Genomic DNA, 22,040 nt, shown 5'->3' on the forward strand with positions numbered 1-22,040 from the left:
CATGTGAATGCCCATAGTGCTGCACATACAGTTCCATTTAGCTCTCGTCCACTGACACTTTCACTACTTTGTTTTGGACATCTTCCTTTTCCACGTTTCACTGGCTCTTCTCTCTGCTACGAGAACGAAGCAGAATTGCCGCCACGGAGCGAGATGCAATTTTAGATGCATTTCATTTTATTCTGAACCCTACTGGTAAAAAATAATCAAATACAAAAAAAAGCATTTTATAAATGTGCAGATTTTATCAGAATAAATGTTTTTTTGTTTGTTTTATTGCTTTCATTTCATTTGCTGTTTGGCTGCAAGCTCCACAACGAGATTAACAAGTGTCAGATACGAGACTTTCTGTCAACAGTGTCCGAATAAAAGAGTTTGGGTTCAAGCACGAGCCTGAATCAGACAGGGAGGCCAAAGTGCATGTACGTGATTACATGTGACAACACAAGAGTTTGTGAAGCAGCACTTTAAACGGCTTTGCAGAGTGGATCGAGAGCCGGGCCGTGGTTGATTTCGCAGCTGTGTGGGTGTTGGTGCTTTTGTCAAGTGAAAAGTGTTGTTTTGGCCACAAACACAAGCTATTGTTTCCCAAGTGACGCTTTTGTGTTTTTATGAAATAGAGGCACAAAAGGAAGCCCACTCATTGCCATGGTTGTTGTTGTTTCAGCACGATTGTTTTGCCACACCATGTTCAGGGCGAACTGTAGAGCTATACTTTCTGTGTGTGTGTGTTAGTGTGTGTGTGTGTGTGTGCGTCATGTGCTCTCCAAGTAGCGCCTGGAGGCTGTCATTGCAGCCCTGTTACTTACAATTGAACGCCATCGCAGGGTCATTCCCAGGAGAACCTCTTCCTGAATCGATCCCTTTACTTATGTTTAAGACAAATCAATAGATCTTATTACCCCCCCGGCGCTCGATTTAACTCTCCAGCCTTAACGCTTCCTCTGCAGCTGTACACTTCAATCTTCACAGTTTAAAATCGCAATTTCTCCAAATAATTTCTCATTTTTCACTAAACCCCTTCATCTTTTTTCCAATTTCTTTCTATTAACGAACAGACAGACTCTCCCATCCTTGTGGAGGGGTTGTTCAGTGAGGCGTCTGTGTTTATTGCTGGAAGTAGAAGAAAGCCAGGAATAAATAGAGGGTGGATTTGGAGCAGGGGGCTGGGCGGCCGAGGGAGGGGAGGATGTTGTTGTAAGTGTTCTGGCTTTATCAGTGAGCCGACAGAAACCCAACCAAAGCGGCGCTAATGCTCCCAAAATTACTGCACACTTTTATCTCCCCCCACAGATCAGGGCTGGAGTGAGGGGAACGTGATGTTTTTAAAGGCAAACAATGCTCCACCCATACTGTACTGCATGTGTGTGTATGTGCCTGGGTGTGTTGGTATGTACGGGTGCATGCTTGCATGAGTGTTCATGTTTGCGATCCTGTGTGTGTGTGTGTGTGTTTATCTGGGGAAGTCTCTCATTTCCTTCAAAGGCTTATCTGCAATTTTTTGAGTGAAGAGGACTTTTCTTGTTCTTTCTTGTAATGATTGGAATGTGTGGAGGGTTGCATTCATTTGTGTGTGTGTGTGTGTGTGTGTGTGTGTGTGTGTGTGTGTGTGTGTGTGTGTGTGTGTGTGTGTGTGTGTGTGTGTGTGTGTGTGTGTGTGTGTTTGCATGCCCAAACGTGTGCAAGTGTCTAGAGACCGAGCATTCACATGGCTGTATATTAACCAAACGGATCTTAAACCCCATTTGACATTTTAATAGAGATCAATATTACATCTGGTAATGGAACATTGAAAATCCATAAACGGCTCCCATTACTTTCATGATTAACTGCATTGATTATATCAGTATTGCATTTCTCTATGGACCAAAGTGTTCATTTCACTCCATATTTCCGGTGGTTTATAATCATTTGCAACATATTTTCAGTCTTTGCACTTTCACAATTTGTTGATATATATTAATAGCGTCAGCAAACATTGATTTATTGCCCACGTCATTGAGAGTTTGATGGATGCAGGGCTGTGGGAGCAGGGTATTTTTGTAGTGATGGATGAACAACATGTTGCTCGGGGGCAGGAAGGTGAAGAATGCAGTGAAATAGAAGCTGTGACGTCACTGGCTGAGGTGTGGTCAGACCTGAGAACAACCCAAAGTACTAATGTGCTACACGCAGATACAAAACCACACGTTAATATGAGCTGAGTTAATTAATAAAGAAATATTTAAAAGCATTCACTCACATTTAATTTTAATAATTCTATTAAGATGGAAAATCCATCCATATATCCATCCAGTATCTATACAACTTGTCCTTTTTTAAGGATAAGTCCATCCATCCATCTTTTTTAGGGCAGCAGGTTACATCCAATGGCAGTGTGCTACTTCAACAGGAAAATAACCTCTTTGCATTAGTATTGCACTCATCATAAGGTTGTGGAACACTAATATTAAAGGTTCAGTGTGTAAGATTTAGGTGCATGGGATCTATTGGCATATATTTAAATATAAAATAATCCTAGTGATGTTTTCACTTGTGTGTTTCATCTAAATTGTACAAATTGTGATTTTCTTTACAGCAGAGGTCAGGATTTTCTGACTTTCACTCAAAATGGCTTGAGACTTTTGGTAAAGGTCTTGATATGGCTTGAGTTAATAGGTAAACATTGTTGTTTGGGTTAAAATGACTAAACAACAATCTCAAGAAATTATCATGCTTCACCAAAAGAAACTGACTCTCTGCTAGAAATCCTTTTCTCTATAGAAGTAATTCCACTTGCCTCGTGTCAGTTATTGCTGATTGGCCTTTTAAGCTATGGTCCTTCTTTGACACTCTCACCACTCATGGTTTACCCACTTCCTCGGTTACGGCTTCATCACTGACAGTATTGGGATTCTTCGATGGCCGATCCGTCACATGTACCGTGTATCATTTGATTTATGATTTGATCCTCTCAGGAGCGTCGTCCCTCTGGCATCCTTTTGTGTGATTGTGAATGATTTCTTCACACTGTACTGGTGACGTGCTCCTGTGGGGTGCTGTGACCAATGCATGCTTGATCATACAGTTGAAGTAAAAATATCTCTTAGATCTTTTGCTGAAAAATAACTGTAATACATCATGATAAGTGGTCTGCACTTACATAGCACTTTTCTCAACCACTTAGAGTACAAGCTGCAGTTATGTATTCCAACAGAGCTTGGTTTTTTCCCTAGCACATCACTTACACTTACATCACAGCTGCCGGTGGCGATCTGGGGTCCTTCTGGTTGGCGGACGACCCTATAGCTACAACTACCACAGCCGCCTGCCTGAATGTTTTACAAAATAATCCATATATAAACCCATGCGTTAGTCTCCTTTTGTCGGAAGAATATTCATGAGCATTGGAATTGGTATCAAACTTTTCATTCATTTTCTCTTAACCCTAGAACACTAGTGTACAATTAGTAACACCATCACTAACTTTGGGTACATTTTACCCAATATAATATACCCGATAAAAAATACTTCTCATCAAAATATAGTAATGTACAACAATGTTTTTTGTTGTACAAAAAGGCAATTTGCAGTACTCTTTTATATTCCCCGATACAACATCTCATAAAATGAAAAAAAGGTATCATGGGGGGACCCTATAAAAAAATTTGTGAAAAATTAGGGAATCGTTAATGAAATATTCCTAAAAATAAATAAATAATAGAGCTGGGAATTTGTTATTCGGTCCAGCCGTTCCTGGGACATGTCCGGTGAAGGCACAGTCTCCCTGCATAATTTACAACTTATATTATATTCAACAAATATTTTACCCTCTAACACTAACATTGGGTGAAAATTACCCGAGCACGGGCCTATTGAAAAAAACAGGGATGGGAGCAGGGAAACTAACCCAAGGACCCACGCCACTCAGACTTCAGCAACCCAATGAAAATCCCATGACCACACTTGCTCGGGTAAAAAACACCCGACGTTAGTGTTCTAGGGTTAAAAGTGAAATTGTGTCTTTCTGAAAAAAGTACAAGTGACCCCGCAAGGAAGTAAAGACCGGCTGCAGGACCCAGTCCACAGAAACCTGAAGCTGCTCCACTGCTGCTGCACAAGGAGCTGTTCACCTGTTTATTACAGATTTCAGTGGAGCTCAACTCAGAATACACAGAACCCCGAACTGGAAAATCTGTTGTTGTTGCCATTGTCATGAAGGCAGTGTTGTTGTGATCGACATTGTCACTTATGCTGATGAGTCCCAGCTGCCACTGCTGCAGAGAATTGGACGCCTGTTGATTCAAAGTTCCTTAATAATGAACCTGTCTGAAGGCCAATTTATGCTTCTACGTCTTTTCTATTATGGACAGATAAGACCGCCCTATCCGTCGTGGAACGCCCTCTCCGAGCGCCTCGGAGAGCTTTTCGTACACCTCTGATTTTTCTAACTGTCCGTGTTTATGTCGGAGAGCCCACGGACAGACCTTGGCTGTGGTCCGCGAAGAACATCATTTCCCTACGACGTCATTTCCGGATTTCACATTTCCGGACCTTAAACGTCCTGCTTCATAATAAACCCAAACACAACTACGATTCTACGATTAATGTGACGTGTGTGTTAAGCCAGCGGAGTTGTCCGGCTGACGGTGGCTCGTTAGAGCACTGACGGCATGCGTGCACGGTCACATACGGTTATAACGAGCTTTCAAAACGGCGCTAGCATGCTAGGCTAGCGGGCTAGCCACCATGCTAACTGCGGTGGTAACAGAGCAAAAACCCGCCGTCACGACTTTAATTCCACTTCTATCATGACACTGTTTCTATAATACCGCCAGGTTAGAAGCAAACACTGGGTAGTAGTAGTTAGTGTCGGGAGTCCCTGCTGACTGTGTGTCGAAGCTGGGAGGGGAGCTAGCTTCAAGCTACACGGAGTTTCAAGCTGTGGAATCAGCAACACAGTTCGGAAACAAGACCGGGGAACCTCTGCGCTAAGAAACGATTACATCAGTTATGACATACAGTGGTCGGAGAAGTAAGAATCAAAAAGACTCTTTGCCCCTCGTGGAGCCCTCTCCGAGAAACGGATATGTAGAAGCATACTGGAGCCTTAAGTCGCACCAAATCCAACACTGCACTTCCTCAGAGTCTTTACAGTAGACGCTCTGAAACCTTTGACTTGTTTTAGCAGAGTCAATGTTCAATGACTTCAAATGGGGCTCCGGCTGAAAGGGTTGGTGTTAATAGACGATATTTCAGGACCAGGCTGAGAGCAGATTGGGGAAATCTACGATCAGTGCTGCTTCACCAGGCAGGATGAATATTCAACAGGCGCCAAAACATGGAAAGTGCACACACACTGTCAGGATTTCAACACACTCTCCTGTGCCACCTCTCCCCTTCTCCTCGCTGTCTGACACAGTGCATTTGGTGAATTTGTTTCACTGCTGCTCTTTCTGGCTGCGGTTGCTGCTGCTGCTGCTGCTGCTATTTCTCCCCGTCCCCCCCTTTTCCTCCCAGTATAATAGCTGGATAAGCCAGACTGGGTTAAAAAAGGAAATAATTGTTCTGGGTGACAATGCAGTACATTATGTCAGGCAGGCACAGCCCTCTGCCTTTATGCCACGTCGAGGGAAATGGCTTTAAATGGCATCAAAGAGGTTTTAACTGGATTAGAAGGCCTCCAATCTGAAATGTGCAAAGTGTGGATGCCTCTTTTTTCTCGTACCAGAGAAAGCAGCCCCCTCCACCTTTGTGTGTAAACGTACAGTCTGAACGAAGTGCATTTTGATGCCGAAGGACAGGTCTTCCTGTCGCTGAGGTTCTCCTGTGGTTGAGTTTGTGACCTTGCTTACATCTTCATTAGGATTCAGTCATTGCTTCAGACTCACTGTTGTGGCGTCAGCAACCAGATCCCGAGGGATCTCCTCGCCAGACCCTGACTCATTCTTCCTCTGCTACATCACACTGCCTCATTAATACACAACAAGATCCTGCCCTCCTACATTTGCTCTGGCCAAATAGCTGCTGCTATTTTAAGCAAGCGGCTCCAGTCAATAAACTGTCAAATCGGCCACAAATTCAAGGTTGAGCCTGTGGCATCTTTTCATTCCGTTCCAAAAAAGGCTGCTGTGGTGAAATCAGTGACATCTAAATTGAACTGCGGCATGCTAATTCAACATTTACAGCGGTGGGACCTGTCACTGCAATCATGAGTTTTGAATCACTTAAAAAATGTTTTTGTGAGTGTTGGACAGGATCAGACATGTGAATGTTGGCTGTGCTGTGCTGTGCTGTGCGTGTGTGTGTGCGTGTGTGTGTGTGTGTGTGTGTGTGTGTGTGTGTGTGTGTGTGTGTGTGTGTTTGTGTGTGGAAGCTGGGTGTTCACTGTCCTGTCTTTGAGCAAATGCTGGTGATTCTGCTGCTTTTCCATTATTGCACACTGAAAACACACTGAAGAGGCCAAAGGGAGTGTGTTTAGGTGTTTTTTTCAATTATGAGACCCCAAAATTTATTTGCATATGTTATAATGCAAACTTGTTTCAAACTGAGAATAAGAATAACGGAAGTGGACAGACAGAGGCTCTGAGCTCAGAATGGTTTGTGGGTAGTGAAGCAGGGCCGGTTTCAAACTAGGAGAACTGGCAACTGTGAGGATGAGCTGGTCTTTATGTTCTGTTTACTGGTTTGGAGAGGTGACGTAGGTAGATGAGATGCAGGTGAGTTGGTCCCTGCTCTAATGCCCATGTGGAAACGTTTGCTCTTGATGTCGTCATGAGGCAAACAATGGCACCAAGATATGAGAATACCTTTTTTTTTTTTTTTAATGGAGCCTTTTTTCATGACAGCAGGACTTAGTTTAAGTCTGTGGGTTTATGTGTGGGTGTGTTTGTGTCAGTGTGTGTGTGTGTGTGTGTGTGTGTGTGTGTGTGTGTGTGTGTGTGTGTGTGTGTGTGTGAGTGTGTGTGTGTGCTTGTGTGTGCGCACTAACAGCTTCTAAATGCTGACTTTGACAGTGAGAGCACAGAATTGATGCTGTTGCACATTCTGTGGGCTCAGACTGTCTGTCTGCTGATCTCTTTGTGTCTAAAGTTTTTGGTATTTGACCTTATTTGTTGGGTTTAAAGTTTTGAGGTAACTGATCTGCAGTCAGTATTTCAGGAATCATTGTGTGTCTGGTAGGTATGTCTCTGCTCCTTGATATGATCAACTTAAACTCTCTGCTAGTATTGCTCACACAATACTTTTTGGTGTTGTCAGGTGCCTTTATACCTCTGTACGCAGTGGAAGCTCATCATTGGTCTATTAATCTACAGTACTATAGTGTATATGAAGTTTGCATTCTTGTTCTCCTCGGAAAGTCCCATTTCCTGAGTTTTGAAGCCGTCCTTCCGGTTCCAGTGAGCTTATGTGCTTTGAATGTGTAACAAAACATGGACAAAACATGTTGTATTTATCTGTTTAAATCATTTTGCCAAATATTCATACACCACATGAGCACACAATAACTATATATGTGTAGACTGCTGAATATATGAACAGGAAATGTGTTTCCCAGAGAACCTGTTTGAGTCCATCAAACCATCAACAGTATAAACCAATCCTTCTCTTTCTCTCTTTCTCTCTCTCTCTCTCTCTCCAGAAAACAGAGGACCACTTAACGTTCCTGATCACGGTGCCGGCCGCTCTCTTTCTCTTCCTGTCCATCTTCATCCTCGTCTGCATCGAGTCGGTCTTCAAGCGGATGCTCCGCCTGTTCTCTGTTCTCATATGGGCCTGTCTGGTCACCATGGGTTACCTGTTCATGTTCTCAGGAGGGATACTCAGTCCGTGGGACCAGGTAGATAAATAAGTGTGTTTTATGTTTGTGTATCTGGATGCATGCGTCTAAGATAATCTACAGTTGTACCTATGGGCCGGGTTTTGCCTGGTTCTGGTTGCACATGTGTGGGTCTGCCGCCAGTTCAGTCCTCTAAGCTCCGCCCCCTTCAGTTTCTGTTGCTGTTACTCTGTAGTTAGCAGTTCTGTTAACTCAAAGCTAGGGTTGGTAATCCTGGAAATATAACCTAGCAAGAGCAGGTTACAGCTTGGAAAATATGCAACTGATACATCCCACCCCTCTCACAGCTACAGCCCAAAACACAGACACTGCCTGTTATTCTTTTTTTTCCAGAAGACTTAATTAACTTATGGCTCTCTGGACATGGAGAATGTCTCTAACCCTAACCCTATTTCCTGGACCTGTCCATTTAATCGGATTCGCATAAATTCTGTAAAAGTTCTCTCTTGACCCATACCGCATTCATGGTTAAGTGTTCAGTAGTTTTTGTGCAACCCCGCTAACTAACAAACAGGAAATGAGAACATAAGCTCCTTGGCGGAGGAGTCTGTTGCTTTTACCCAAAATACGCTGTTTAATCCTCCACCCAGCCACCGGGGGGGCGATCAAGATGTTGTTACTAGTTCTAAACAGCTGGTCCCAAAATGCTCCATAAATGTTTTTTAATATGATATTATCACTTGATTGGCAAGTTCCTTTTAGAAAGATGAAGGTCTAGGTTTTAATCATATTATGGGGACCAACATGTGTTTAAACAGAGTAAAATATAGGGACTTATGGGTAAAAGAGTGACATCCCATAATCCTTAGATTTCAAGGTAAAGATATGTTGTAATTTTAGGGTTAGGGAAGTAGTAACCCCCCAGGAAATGAGCCTAAGTCAATGTACATAGTCCTAGATACACAACTGTGCCTGTGTCTGTGTGCGTGCGTGAGCGCAGGTGAGAGTGCAGAATTAATTCCACATGTGACAAGTGTTAATGAGGCCTGATGAGAGCTGGAGGTGAACAGATCAGCAGACAGACACATTCGTTTTCAGTGCCAGACTCCTTCTCTCTCTTTGTCTCAGGAATCCTATTTTCTCATGCTAACGCCCTGTCTCCCCCTATTCATCAAATCCCATTTTTCTCTCCACCTGCCTCCTCTCTCCCCACCGCCCCCACCCCCCACCCCCCACCCTCCCTCTACCCCACCATGCCCAAATTTCCTCTCTTCCCTCTTTCCTCCCCCTTCACTCCCTCTCTGCCTCCTTGGGGATGGAGATATTTTTATCATCAGCCACCTGTGAGAGCATAATCATTCTGCATTATTAATCACTCTGTTCTGTTCCCACGACTCTCCCACGTATCTATCTATCTATCTATCTATCTATCTATCTATCTATCTATCTATCTATCTATCTATCTATCTATCTATCTATCTATCTATCTATCTATCTATCTATCTATCTATCTATCTATCTATCTATCTATCTATCTATCTATCTATCTATCTATCTATCTATCTATCTATCTATCTATCTATCTATCTATCTATCTATCTATCTATCTATCTATCTATCTATCTATCTATCTATCTATCTATCTATCTATCTATCTATCTATCTATCTATCTATCTATCTATCTATCTATCTATCTATCTATCTATCTATCTATCTATCTCTGTATCTTTCTTTCTTTCTATTTTTCTATCTATCCATCTCTATATTTATCACTAATTATCTCTATATCTATTTATGTCTATCTATCTCTCCCTGTAGTTATCACTATTTATCTCTATATCTATTTATGTCTATCTATCTCTCTATCTATATCTTAATCTCCATCCATTCATCTCTATCTGTCTTGTTTATATCTCACTATATGTCTCTTTATATATTTAGATCTCTATGTATCTCTCTATCTCTCCTTATCTTTGTATGTATACATGTCTATCTATCTTTATATCTCTATTTATATCCATCCATCCGTCCATCTCCTCTGTTTTTCTGTCAAACAGGCAGAAAGAAAATTTGTGGGAGGGCAGCGATTTGGTGGAAAGAAAGCAGTGTGATGAGCGGGGGGGAGGTGGGGGGGGTGCTCTCGGTGGGTTGGATTGATCAGGATTATCGAGAACACAGCACGTCTGACAGAGCACACAGAGCTAATAGCAGTGAAGTCCCAAAAAGAGCCAGGCGAAGATGAACAGAGAGAGGGAGAGAGAGAGAGAGAGAGAGACGGAAGCCGTTGCTCTGCTCCACCATTCACTTTCAACCCGTCATGTTTGCCCCCTCACACACACACACACACACACACACACACACACACACACACACACACACACAGACCTATGTAGCCCACACACAGTCCCAGATGTGTCTGTCACCATCCAGCAGTAATATCCCGTCAGACTGGGCTGTATTTGAATTCTGGGAAGTCCACGGCTCTCTCCAGAGAAGAGATTGAACATGGCTGTCCCACCTGCTACCCAACAATCACTACACTGTGTGTCCTTAGTGTGAGCATGTGGTGTGTTGCCACCCAGTTGCAAAACAAACACGGGTTCTCGCATCCAAACACGCTTCCGAGCTGCTGATCAGCTCATCACTGCTTAAGTGATCGGAGAGCGTATTAAGTGTATTCAAGCGCTTTGTGGTGAACACAAAAAAAAACAAGGAGAAAAAGAGCGATCGAAGAAGCTAAAGTGAGATGATGGCTGCAGCTCCCACGTGGAGGTGTTGGAGGGTGTATTAGGATTCTGGCCAGAGCGCTGTGGAGATGGAGTGTGTCTGGCTGCCTGCCTCACTGACAGAAGCAGGTGACGCACCTGAAATTGGACTGCCATTCTCAATTCAGAGCGCCATCCAAACAGACCACTCCAAGTGCCACGTGTCCCCTGCCTCTCTCAGAGTTAGGAGCTCAGGGTTGCAGTCAAATATACAGGATCGAAGAAACGCCGACGTCAGCACCCCTTCCCTATGTTGTTTCCCGTAGCAACACAAAGTCTGAGCCTCAACAAACAACTCTTCTCCTCTGTTATCTATGCTCAGGTCTTCTGTTGGAAGGACCTAGGTCAACTGATCAATCACTTATAACCAATGTTCCAACTCATGTCTTTGCTTGATAAAACATTACATGTTAGTGGTAGAAGTAATATCTTCGTGAGATACTGCAAATAATGTGCTTTTCCTGGCCAAACAAGAGTGAGAAATATATGGGATATGTATCACCACCATATTCTGAAACTGAAAACGAAGGCTTTGAATCATTGAAACTCATTGAAAGCTTAAAATCAAATAATAATAAATGTTCTGTGTGATTGAAACTAAGTTTTGAAGCCTCACATATTGTTTTGATGGGCTGATTAAAACAATCACTGCAAAACTTATTTTTCTATTCGACTTTCCTCTTTCAAAACCACGTCCTCCTCTGTTACTCCAACACAAGTTTGTCTCTGTTCTCCCAGTGCATCACTTTGTTTTCCATTTAAAACCTTCAAATGATGTTGGAAAAAAAAGTTTTGAATGGCCAAATCTTTATTTTGAAACTTTGCTGAAGAACACCTGCATCGCTGTTGCAGTTTGTTATTTCAGAGTTGAGGCTACAAAAACTCTTCGGAGATTTGTCCTCACAATTTTACATTGTTGTCTTGACCCAGTGTTAAATGGAGGCATGGGCATTTGCTCCTGACCTATTGTTTGCTCTCTGTTGAAACAAAGTCCAATCACATGTCACATACTGTTTTCAGCTGCAGTGAATAAGGAAAACTCTAATACAAAATATTTGCAGACATTTGTTCTTTTTACAGCCTTTTAAAACATTCTCCGAGGCGTCAAAAAGTAGTTTCAGTTATACAATACCTTTTTAGTTGGATGTCAAGCTTTCAAACACCAAGTTCCGACTTTTTAAAGCCTTTTTTCAGTTTCAGAATCTGGCATGATGTCTATCCGACGGAAATTCAGCACGAAATGAATTTATTTGTCTTGTTATTTAAATCCTGTGTATCTGATGACATGCCAGACACATCAAGGTCTAGGTGACAGCAGGATCGTCAGTTTGTTGTCAGAGAACATTTGTTTGCACAAGCTGCCAGTCTCAGTGTATCCCTGTTTGCAGTAGAATCTCTCTGAACCTGCAATAGACACAGGAAATATACAGACAGGCAGGAAGGTCAGAGTTCATCCAGCGTCCTAGTCAGAACCGTGACCCTTTCGTGCTGATCGCCACCGCAGCCACCATAACAGGAAGGGGTGGACTGACAGCAGGGGAAGTGGACAGGGACGGAGCGGGGGGTTAACACACAAGTTATCAATAAACACAGGAGGAGGGAACACGTCTCAGAAACCACACATAAAATACACAGGTTCACAGTGTGTGAAGGCAGAGGGATGAACCTGGAAAGAGAAATGACTGATCATAGTAAACCTGCAGGAAACTACCTCTAAATATATTCCACAGTAAAGTACCACACAGGCTTTTATTTATTCCCATATGTAGGAAAGGCATCTTAGGCCCAGTTGCATCACAGGAAGAAGGTTTGTGGTTTGAATCCTGGTTTGGGTCTTCCCTGTGATGGACCTGTCCAGTCTGTAGCCCACCTCTTGGTCACTGTGAGCTGGGATTGGCTCCAACTCCCCCTGCGGACCTCAAAGGATAAGCACTTTAGATACGAGATGATTTATTGTATCTGTTAGTTTGTTTTTTCAGCAGTTTATCCCATGATTTTGGTTTCTTTATTTTGTAAAACTAAGTGAGCAGCCCGCTCATAATCATCTCATCATCCATCATAGGATCAACAGTTTATCTTTGGATATTTGTGTGGGTAAGAGTGGGCAGCCACCTCCAGACTCAACTCACTATTCGGTATTTAGAAAAAACAGCAGACAAAGAGGGAAGATACAGAACATAAATCTCTGGTCGCAATAGTTTATTCCATCTATTTTTTGCTGTATATGGTTTTCCTGGGATGTTAAATCAGGTTATAAAAGGGAAACATTTATGTAAATCAGATAAAAAACTGAATCTCGATGGCGTTGGAAGTTTGCCTGCATATTCCTGTCAAAGAATTCATCAAATATTAATAACTGTCTGTTTACTTAGATTTATTAACATTTAGCAAAGATATTATGATTTAATTTGGACAAGTGTTGAGCTCTGACTGAAGATGCCCTCCTGTTTCCTGCATCCAGGTGTCTTTCTTCCTGTTCATCGTGTTTGTCGTTTACACCATGCTGCCTTTCTCCATGAGAGGGGCCATTATCGCCAGCGGCATCACCTGCCTGTCACACACTGTCACCCTCAGCGTCTGTCTGGCCAAGACCGTCCCAGCGCTGGAGCCTCTCGTCTGGCAGGTGAGTCAGATCATTTCAAAGCAACGTATAAGTCAAAAGGAAACATTGTGCTGTGGATGAAGCAGAGATGCCTCTGCTCTGAGTTTTCATTGTCAATAATCGCTTTGCTGCACTGTTTGCTGCAGCATGGAGGTTAGTGTCTCCAAAGGAAATCGGTAAAGTGGTTCATTGCACGATTAAAAATCATGAGGTACAACATGTTTATAAGGTCTGGGTTATAAAACAGTGAATGTCTCTTGTCTCATTGTGGCACAGCACATTCAGCAAAGTCTCCTGAGTCAAATGAACTGCTGTTACTGTACTCGGGGAACAGCTCTTCAAACACATCTCTCTCTGAATGGGCCCCTTAGTACTGTCCCACAAAACAGAAACCTCATAATTCGTGAGCTGCCATTTTTATTATTATTATTATTATTATTATTATTATTATTATTATTATTATTATTATTATTATTATTATTATTATTATTTAACATCACTGACCAAAAATCTGACAGTACAATCTATACATTTCAACGAAAATACAGAAACATGCCAGATAACACAAAGTAAAACTGACTTTGTATAACCTCCATGTCTGAGGCTGACACACACACACACACACACACACACACACACACACACACACACACCTTCACACACACACACACACTTACTCCTTCTAATCGACCATCAAAGTAAACACACTGATAACACTCTAATCACTATGGTCTCGCGCTCTTCTTCTCAATCTTTCCCTCCCTCTCTCTCCCACACACGGTGGAAAAGCACATTAACAATAAAACATGCTCGAAGACGCTCATTGCCCTTGGATACGGCACCAAGGACAACCTATTGATATGCATGGCCACATTTTAAAGAGCTCCAGGTTGACACATTGGTGGAAATGCACATTTGAAGAGTGTGCTCTGGCCTGGTTTTACGAGGTAATAATGCAGGTTTAAGTGGAAGGAGGTTGATAGTGGGGGAAATAAATTTGCAGTCATATATGGAATGTGTTGCACCTCCCTAACCTTATTATCATGCCGTATTCTTGTGTGTGTGTGTGTGTGTGTGTGTGTTTGTGTGTGTGTGTGTGTGTGTGTGTGTGTGTGTGTGTGTGTGTGTGTGTGTGTGTGTGTGTGTGTGTGTGTGTGTGTGTGTGTGTGTGTGTGTGTGTGTGCAGATCTTAGCCAATGTGATCATCTTCACCTGTGGTAACCTGGCCGGGGCCTATCACAAGCATTTGATGGACCTGGCTCTGAAACAGACCTACCAAGATACCTGCAACTGCATCAAGTCGCCCATCAAACTGGAGTTTGAGAAGCACCAGCAGGTACTTCTTTACATTCATGGTGTTGATGTGAAATAATACGTGAGCGAAGTCTAATCTCATCAGATTCATGCTGTTAAGCCTGGTCTCAAATGTTCCAACACAAGACTACAACTCCAAGTGTCACGAATAATCTCTTTAATCTTATATCTTTCTAATCTTCGTTCTAATACCTAACTCATTAGTGTTTCTGTGTTCTCAGTATAATTAGTCAGTTGTTTGGTCCAGTTTACCTACAGCAGTGGAAGTGTCTCTGTCTCTCACTCCAGTACTTCAGTTCAGGCTCAAACGACTCTCAGATGGATTTCCAGGAAACTTTCATGATCCACTGAGGATAGTGTCTGATGATGCTCTGACTCTGTGTTGGGGTGTAACCAAGTACTTTTAATTTGTTACTGTGCTTAATTATATTTAAGTGGATTTATTTCTGGGTACTTTTCACTTTCCTTATCTGTACTTTCTATTCCACTTTTCATGGTGCATTTCACTTACATGTTCACCCTGTTTAAAAAGGTAAAGTCAACAACGAGATCTGAGTCTCCGATCCAATCAGAGATGGCCCCTAACATTAGACTCCGCCTCCTTCAATGGCAGCATCACTATTTTGGAAACATATGAAAAAGACTCAGAGGAGTTTCCCTGCCAAATATAGTAGCCTATTAGTGAATAGGCTTAACTCGGAAAGTAATTTATTTATTCTATGTATTTACAAGCAAGTACTTGCTTACTTTTACTGAAGTATGAAAGCTAATGTGTAACTTTTACTTTTACATTGTTTAATTATTTATTTGTACTTTTACTTAAGAAAAATATTTGAGTACCTCCACTGCTCTGACCTTTTGACTAGCGCCACCATGAGGTTTGCGTTGTTTGCTTCAGAGTGACATGACTCACTAGCTATTGGATAGATCGCTCTGAGACCTGGTATTAAGCATGATTGGCTGGAAAGACACATGATCCATATTGAGTCTGAATGAAAGAAAAAAAATCCTTTTGTCGTTTGGTGGCCACTGGTTTGTAATTGCTGATGTCGGAGTGAAGCTTATTTTGTCAGATCTGTATCTGTATACATGATTTATAATTCATTTGTAGAAATATTACAAATTCAGGACATGTTGTGTATGTCCCTCTGCAGGTGAGCATAACAAATGTATATATTGATCGATGATCTGAACTCAGTTTTAAAAGTTTTTTTGTTTACCACAAGTCTGTGAATATTTGTGCGTTTGCTGTAGACGCTGGTTGAATAACTGAAAACATTTACCACAGCAACTATCTTCATGTTGGATATGTCCTCTGCCATATGTTTGTCTACATTTGCAACAGTCTGTTTGATGGTTTGTGTGTGCATGTGTGTGTTTGATGCTGACAAATGCCTAACTAAACACCAATAAATCCCATTCAGTAGCTGAATGCAGATCACTTAACTTCATTAATCAAACACATGGTTAATGAAGCTCCGTCTCTCCAGGCTATTATACTCCCTCTGCATGCTCACAGTCGAGTTTTCATATTGCTTCCCCCGCTGAATAAGTAAATAAATGCGGGTGGTGTGTGTTTCTATTTTTAGGGACGCTCCCCCCCCCATCCACTCTCTCTACTTAATTTGCTGCTGTGTTTTAGGAAATGAGCCTGTGGTGTGTGAACAATGTAATGACCCTCTCTGCTGTGAGCTGCATTTATGAGTCACACCCCCTCAGGCAGCTATTCGCTCTCTCTATAACATGCACACACACACACCCACACTCGAGCCCACACACTCACGCAACCACGCACACCACAATCACCCCTCAAACATCCCTCCATCTACTGTGCACTGGGCTAAATTCAAGCAAAGACCCACAACTAACACAGTTACACAACAGTTACGGGTGATGGATCTCGCATCTCTGGCTCTTTACTTTTCCGATAACTGACTGCTCTATACGCTGACGTGCGTTGTTACATGTGGTAAAGAATAAGTCGACTTTCTATCTATCGACAGCCACCATCAACCTCTTGAAGATGAAGCAATGTGGGGTCAATGAGCAAAGGCCTCTTTGTAGAATTACAATTCTGCAACAACAATGCAGCCTTTGAATCCTTTAATCCATCCACTGGAGATGATATGGGGAAGAGACACAGTTTGTTGCAACCTGACATGTACTTGAGTGGGGATCATTCCTGCAGATGTGTTGAAGTACTACTTATCCTGTCCACTGGAAGTTCATTTATTTTTTACTATCTTTATTCATGAGTGTGTTCTGACTTTGCGATGCTTTCACTCAAAACCCTGGCTCTCGCACTCTAAATGCCCCTGCTTGTGCTCAAACAGATTCTTCTCCTTGTGCTCACGCTGTTTCTGTGCAAACTGAAATGTCTGCTGTCATTTCTTATCGGTTGGGGAATTTCAACAGATTGCACAAAAATAAGTGAAAGTAAGTACGTGAAATCAATACGTCCTGTCTCTAACTGAAAGACCACACTCTTAAATAATGATCAGAAAAAAAACACATATATTTCCAACCTTTGCCTGAATTTGTGCGTTGCCTCTGGCGGGGGTTAAATTGCATTTTGGGAATTAATGATTTAATAAACTAATCATTAACAGGTGAATATCACAGTGAATGTTTCCTTAATTTTCACCTTAATCACCTCTGAATCATGTAATAGCCAAACTTAAAATCATGAACCGTGAATAAATGAAGAGAACACGTTCCATTGCTTTTCTCTGCCATGCTGCATTTAATAATGAAGACGTTTTCTGTGCCTCAGTCGTTTCCTGTGCTCAGTGCCTGGAAATTAGCCCCAACTAATTAAGGGGTGGGGGGGATGTTAAATATAAGCTGTGGATGAAAATGGCTAATTTCATATGGAGTATTAGAGGTTGATAGGAACATATATTATATATAAGCTGGTATAAAGTGCGGATTTATACACATGAGCACAATACTGCATTAATGTGTTCATGTGTATAAAGCCGCACTTTATACCAGTTCCGATCATGTCAAGACACCACTCTGCCTTCTCTGGCTTTTCATTCCTTCCCTTCTTCCCTCTCTGTCTGCAGGAGCGTTTACTTTTATCCTTGCTGCCAGCTCACATAGCCAGAGTGATGAAAGCCGAGATCATCCAGAGGCTGCAGGGACCCAACTTCGGCCGAACCGAGAGCACAAACAACTTCCACAACCTCTATGTGCAGCGGCACACCAATGTCAGGTTCGGTTCCTCCGCCTTTATCTGTACCTCTCTCCGCTCTAATCGCGGCGCTTCATTGCTCCTATACCATCTTGTCCTCCCCCTCTCCACTGCTCCTTCCTTGTCTTCTTTTGTCCTCCCTGCTCTCTACCTACTCAACCTTTTGGATTTCTCCTATATGTAATACTCCCCTCCCCATTATCTCCTCTGATTTCGCCTCATTTGCTTTTCTCGTCATCTTCTCTTCACCCCAGCGCCTTGTTGTTTTTCCCTGGCATGGCCAAATTCAAGCTAATCCACCTTAATTGTACGCTGAGGTCACTTTGCCAAATGAAGAGAAGCCTGTGTTTTTTGTTCTCGATGGAGGATTTCATACTGTGGGGGTTCATAAAAACAAGGCAGAGTACACAAATCCAGGCTTAGCACAAGAGTCTCTCTGGAGAATGTCCTCTAAAAACCTGTTTTCCATCACAGGAGAAACAGAGTGTCTCTGTTAAGTGGGCCTCAGGTGTGCGTGTGACAGTGCATGTGTGTCCGTGTGCGTCCTCATGCTTATCTGCCTATTATCCCTCCAATAATAACAGATTCTCACATGGTCCAGCTCACAGTGAAGAGGGCAATCCACCCAGAACGAAAGAAATGACACTCAAGGACAGGTGGCTGTGTGGCTCTGCTCGACTCTTCCTACTCATACTAATCAGATAGAGAGTCTCCAGTTCTCCAGTTCACGGTTCTGTGTACTAAGTCGAGCTCCACTGAACCTTGAATATACAGGTGAACAGCTCCTAGTGCATTAGTGCTGGAGCAGCTTCATGGTTCTGAGGACTGAAAAACTGCAACCAGCATCACCACAGGACAAACAGACGGGCACTGCACTAGTGTCTTCAATGTATACGTCAGTTTTTTCAAGATTAACAAATCAATGAGATAGTCTTAAGTATACCAGAAAACCAGATTTGGTTCATGTCCAGAAAAGTTACACTACACACTACTAGCGCAATAATATGTGCTATATTATTTCCATGACACTATGAGGACTGATTTGCCAAAGGCCAAACACGTCCCTCAGTTGCCCTCAATGTTTTATAGCCATCACCGTAGTAAAAGTACTCAATAAAACCCCAATGGGTTTATAGAGAATAACACTGCATTCAAGTTAATTCAAAGCAATTACATCAAGTACGTCAAATACTCCACACCCATGATGCTCTGCTAATAAAATGCCCCCCATGGATGATAAACTTTATGCCTCTCCAACTAGAGGACAATGGAAATCTAGGTATGCAATGAATTGTTTAATTCTATGCGGTTGTGTTATTCAGCAGAGTGTCATTAACGGTCCTGCTTGTTGGTTTGTCTTGTTCTCTGCAGCATTCTGTATGCCGACATTGTGGGCTTTACCAGGCTGGCCAGTGACTGCTCTCCAGGTGAACTCGTGCATATGCTGAATGAACTGTTCGGCAAGTTTGATCAGATTGCAAAGGTAAGCTCAAGGCAACTTCATTTATATGCTACGTTCCATACCGGAGGACGTCCGTTATGCGGATCCCAGCAGAAATGAATGAAACAGTGGGAAAAGGAGGAATCCAGAAGGTTTATGCCGTTAGAGGATGGTCATACGTTTTCAGTCCAGGGTTGAACCTTCTCTCAGGAAATAATATTTGATCATAACCCTGTAAAAATCCCTCTATGCTAAAGAGGTGTTTATTCATCTCTGTTGGGATGTATGAGGCTGTACTTTGGTGCAGTCTTGTATTGGGTTGCAATATCCTGTTCATGAATGAGGTAGAGAAAATATTGGAATCACTTTCCAGAATAATGTACTTTAATACGGCCCCACCGCGAGCTGCAGCCTCTAAGTTGGATGAAAAATTCAAGGAGACAAGAATTTCCCATTTAAACTTCATTAACTTAACCCCCTTCATTTCCAGTTTAAGGTTTTATTAAGAAGGTTATGGTTCTTGCAAGGCTCAGTCAGATTTCATTTATGGATTGTGGATAAATAAACCACTGGCCTTGGAAACCAAGCAACAAATATCCTTTAATATCTCCAGCAGTAGAGCCCAGTAAATAACTTCCAATCCACGGTAGCGACCCTGTCTGTCTGACATCACTGTCTGATATTTTTCATTAAGATGTCATTTGATTTAATGGAGAAATAAAGGATGGTAACGACGTCAAATATTGTCTTACCTTTCTCGGTTTGTGTCTAACATTTGAAATGCTCAAATTGGCCAGTTACATGACAACCAGCAGGAGAGAACAGGGTCCGTGTTATTCTGTCAATCACATGAAGCGTGACCTTGAAGTAAATGTGGTTTTGTGCCCGGCGGCCACAGTCGGCCTCGGTGCCGGACCTCCACAGAGGGTCCGTGTGCGTGTTGAAGGCTCCAGGCTGTAGCAGTGTGGGCTGGTCGGAGTGTATCTCGCGGTCTCATGGGTTCTCAGCTTATCGGGTTCAAGCAGTTGAGTCAGGCTATCTCAGTTCTGTGTCCAGCAGCTCTGTCCTTCTGCCTGACGAAACCACTGTTACATAAACCCGGACCAGCGATGAGCAGTCACACATCCCACATGTGGAATAACAGCTAATGCGTTATGTGTGTGGGCGCATGATTTTGGGCTCAATGGATGTGACTCTGTCGATGTGAGGTTTCTGCGGAGGTGAAGAGCATGAAAAATGTAATTCTTTAAATAAAGTTCTTAACCATAACTAAATATGGTCATGGATCAGAACGTTTTAGACATATTTCTTCCATCATCACTTCTTTTTTCTTTCTCTCTCTCAGGAAAACGAGTGCATGCGAATCAAGATCCTTGGAGATTGTTACTACTGTGTGTCTGGTCTGCCTGAGTCTCTGCCTCACCACGCCAGGAACTGTGTGAAGATGGGCCTGGATATGTGTGAGGCCATCAAGTAAAATACCAGCTCTCCCCCTCTTTCTCTCTCTTTCTCTCTTTCTCTCTCTCTCTCTCTCTCTCTCTCTCTCTCTCTCTCTCTCTCTCTCTCTCTCTCTCTCTCTCTCTCTCTCTCTCTCTCTCTCTCTCTCTCTCAAACACACACAACAAGAAACACAAACAAACACATGCCTGTCAAACAGATGGAGAACAAGGAATGCCAGACTTGATTTCAGCTGTGTTTGAATTCCAGAGTAAACACAATGTGGATGCAATATGATAAGCCTACTGACTGACCAAATAAATAATTCAAACAAACGAGAATGCCACTCAGCAGAGTGGGAGCTTTCGCTAAGGCCCAGTTAATTTGTTAACGTGCCTGATTTTTTTAACCAAGATCCATGAAATGTTGTTAGATGTCTTATCTTTAAAAAATACCTTGATGCCCACCAAAATGTATCTATATTAATCTTTTTCCAAGACCCATACTGTATCCTTCCAACACGTTTCATGAAAATATTTGCAGTAGTTCTACCGATTGAAATCTCTAAACTGTCTGTTATGTTGACTTGCCAGCTCTAAACTTTTAATCAAAATCAGAGCCGATTTTTTACCCTGATAAGATATATTTTTTGAGGAAACTGAATCATGTCACATGCCACAAAACACTGGTTTCTAGCATCAATGGTAAAGACCAAATCTTAACATGGTAATCTAGACGTACAAATGTATCTTTACTACTAAAAACACAGATGTTTAACATGTTGATAAATACACATATCACAAAACTCATAATCAGACATTTTCAATTTTACATAACCAAGATACAATGTGTGAATTATTGTGAGTTATGGGGTTTTCAAGCTTAAACTGTCCAGTGTTTATGCTATGCTCAATACTTTGTTTGTGATTGATCTCACTGTCAGAATAATAAAGAGCAAATGTGTTCTGCATCTCACATACAATGAGATGCCAAAATATAATACTCACATTAGCTTTTCTGCAAAATCTCCCTCTTTTCTAAATTACAAACAGGAGAACAAGTATTTTCCTGCACCTTAACTTGATGGACCAGACAAACATTTACCAGGGAAAAGTACAAATTAAATCCAGTCTTTAATGACTTTCTTTCTCCTGTTCTCTTCACAGGAAGGTCCGAGATGCCACTGGGGTCGACATCAACATGCGTGTTGGTGTTCATTCCGGGAACGTCCTCTGTGGTGTGATTGGCCTCCGGAAGTGGCAGTACGATGTGTGGTCACATGATGTAACGCTAGCCAATCATATGGAGGCAGGAGGTGTGCCGGGGTGAGATATGATCAATTTATATATCTTTTCTCTCCTCTATGAAACAAACGCACCATTCACTCATTCACACCCACATTCCTACAGTGCATATATGTGCAGCACTTTCTCTTTCATACATCATTGTCAATTTTGGGTTCACTATCTTGCCCAAGGACACTTCAGTAGACTGGGATCAAAACGACGACTTTCTGGTGACTGAA

The 22,040-nt window shown here is 42.2% G+C and overlaps 1 protein-coding gene across 1 annotated transcript in view; it reads left to right on the forward strand.

The window, feature by feature from the left end:
- The window catches only part of adcy2b (adenylate cyclase 2b (brain)), a 45,371-nt gene that overhangs the window by 1,880 nt on the left and 21,451 nt on the right, over nt 1–22,040 (forward strand). The window contains exons 2-8 of the mRNA XM_061092684.1: nt 7,622–7,819; nt 12,987–13,148; nt 14,314–14,463; nt 17,510–17,658; nt 19,009–19,120; nt 20,424–20,551; nt 21,682–21,840. Of these exons, the coding sequence (XP_060948667.1) occupies nt 7,622–7,819; nt 12,987–13,148; nt 14,314–14,463; nt 17,510–17,658; nt 19,009–19,120; nt 20,424–20,551; nt 21,682–21,840 (1,058 nt within the window). The remainder of the gene's footprint in view (nt 1–7,621; nt 7,820–12,986; nt 13,149–14,313; nt 14,464–17,509; nt 17,659–19,008; nt 19,121–20,423; nt 20,552–21,681; nt 21,841–22,040) is intronic.

The sequence above is a fragment of the Limanda limanda genome, chromosome 19 (genome assembly GCF_963576545.1).
Source record: "Limanda limanda chromosome 19, fLimLim1.1, whole genome shotgun sequence".
Taxonomy (NCBI): domain Eukaryota; kingdom Metazoa; phylum Chordata; class Actinopteri; order Pleuronectiformes; family Pleuronectidae; genus Limanda; species Limanda limanda.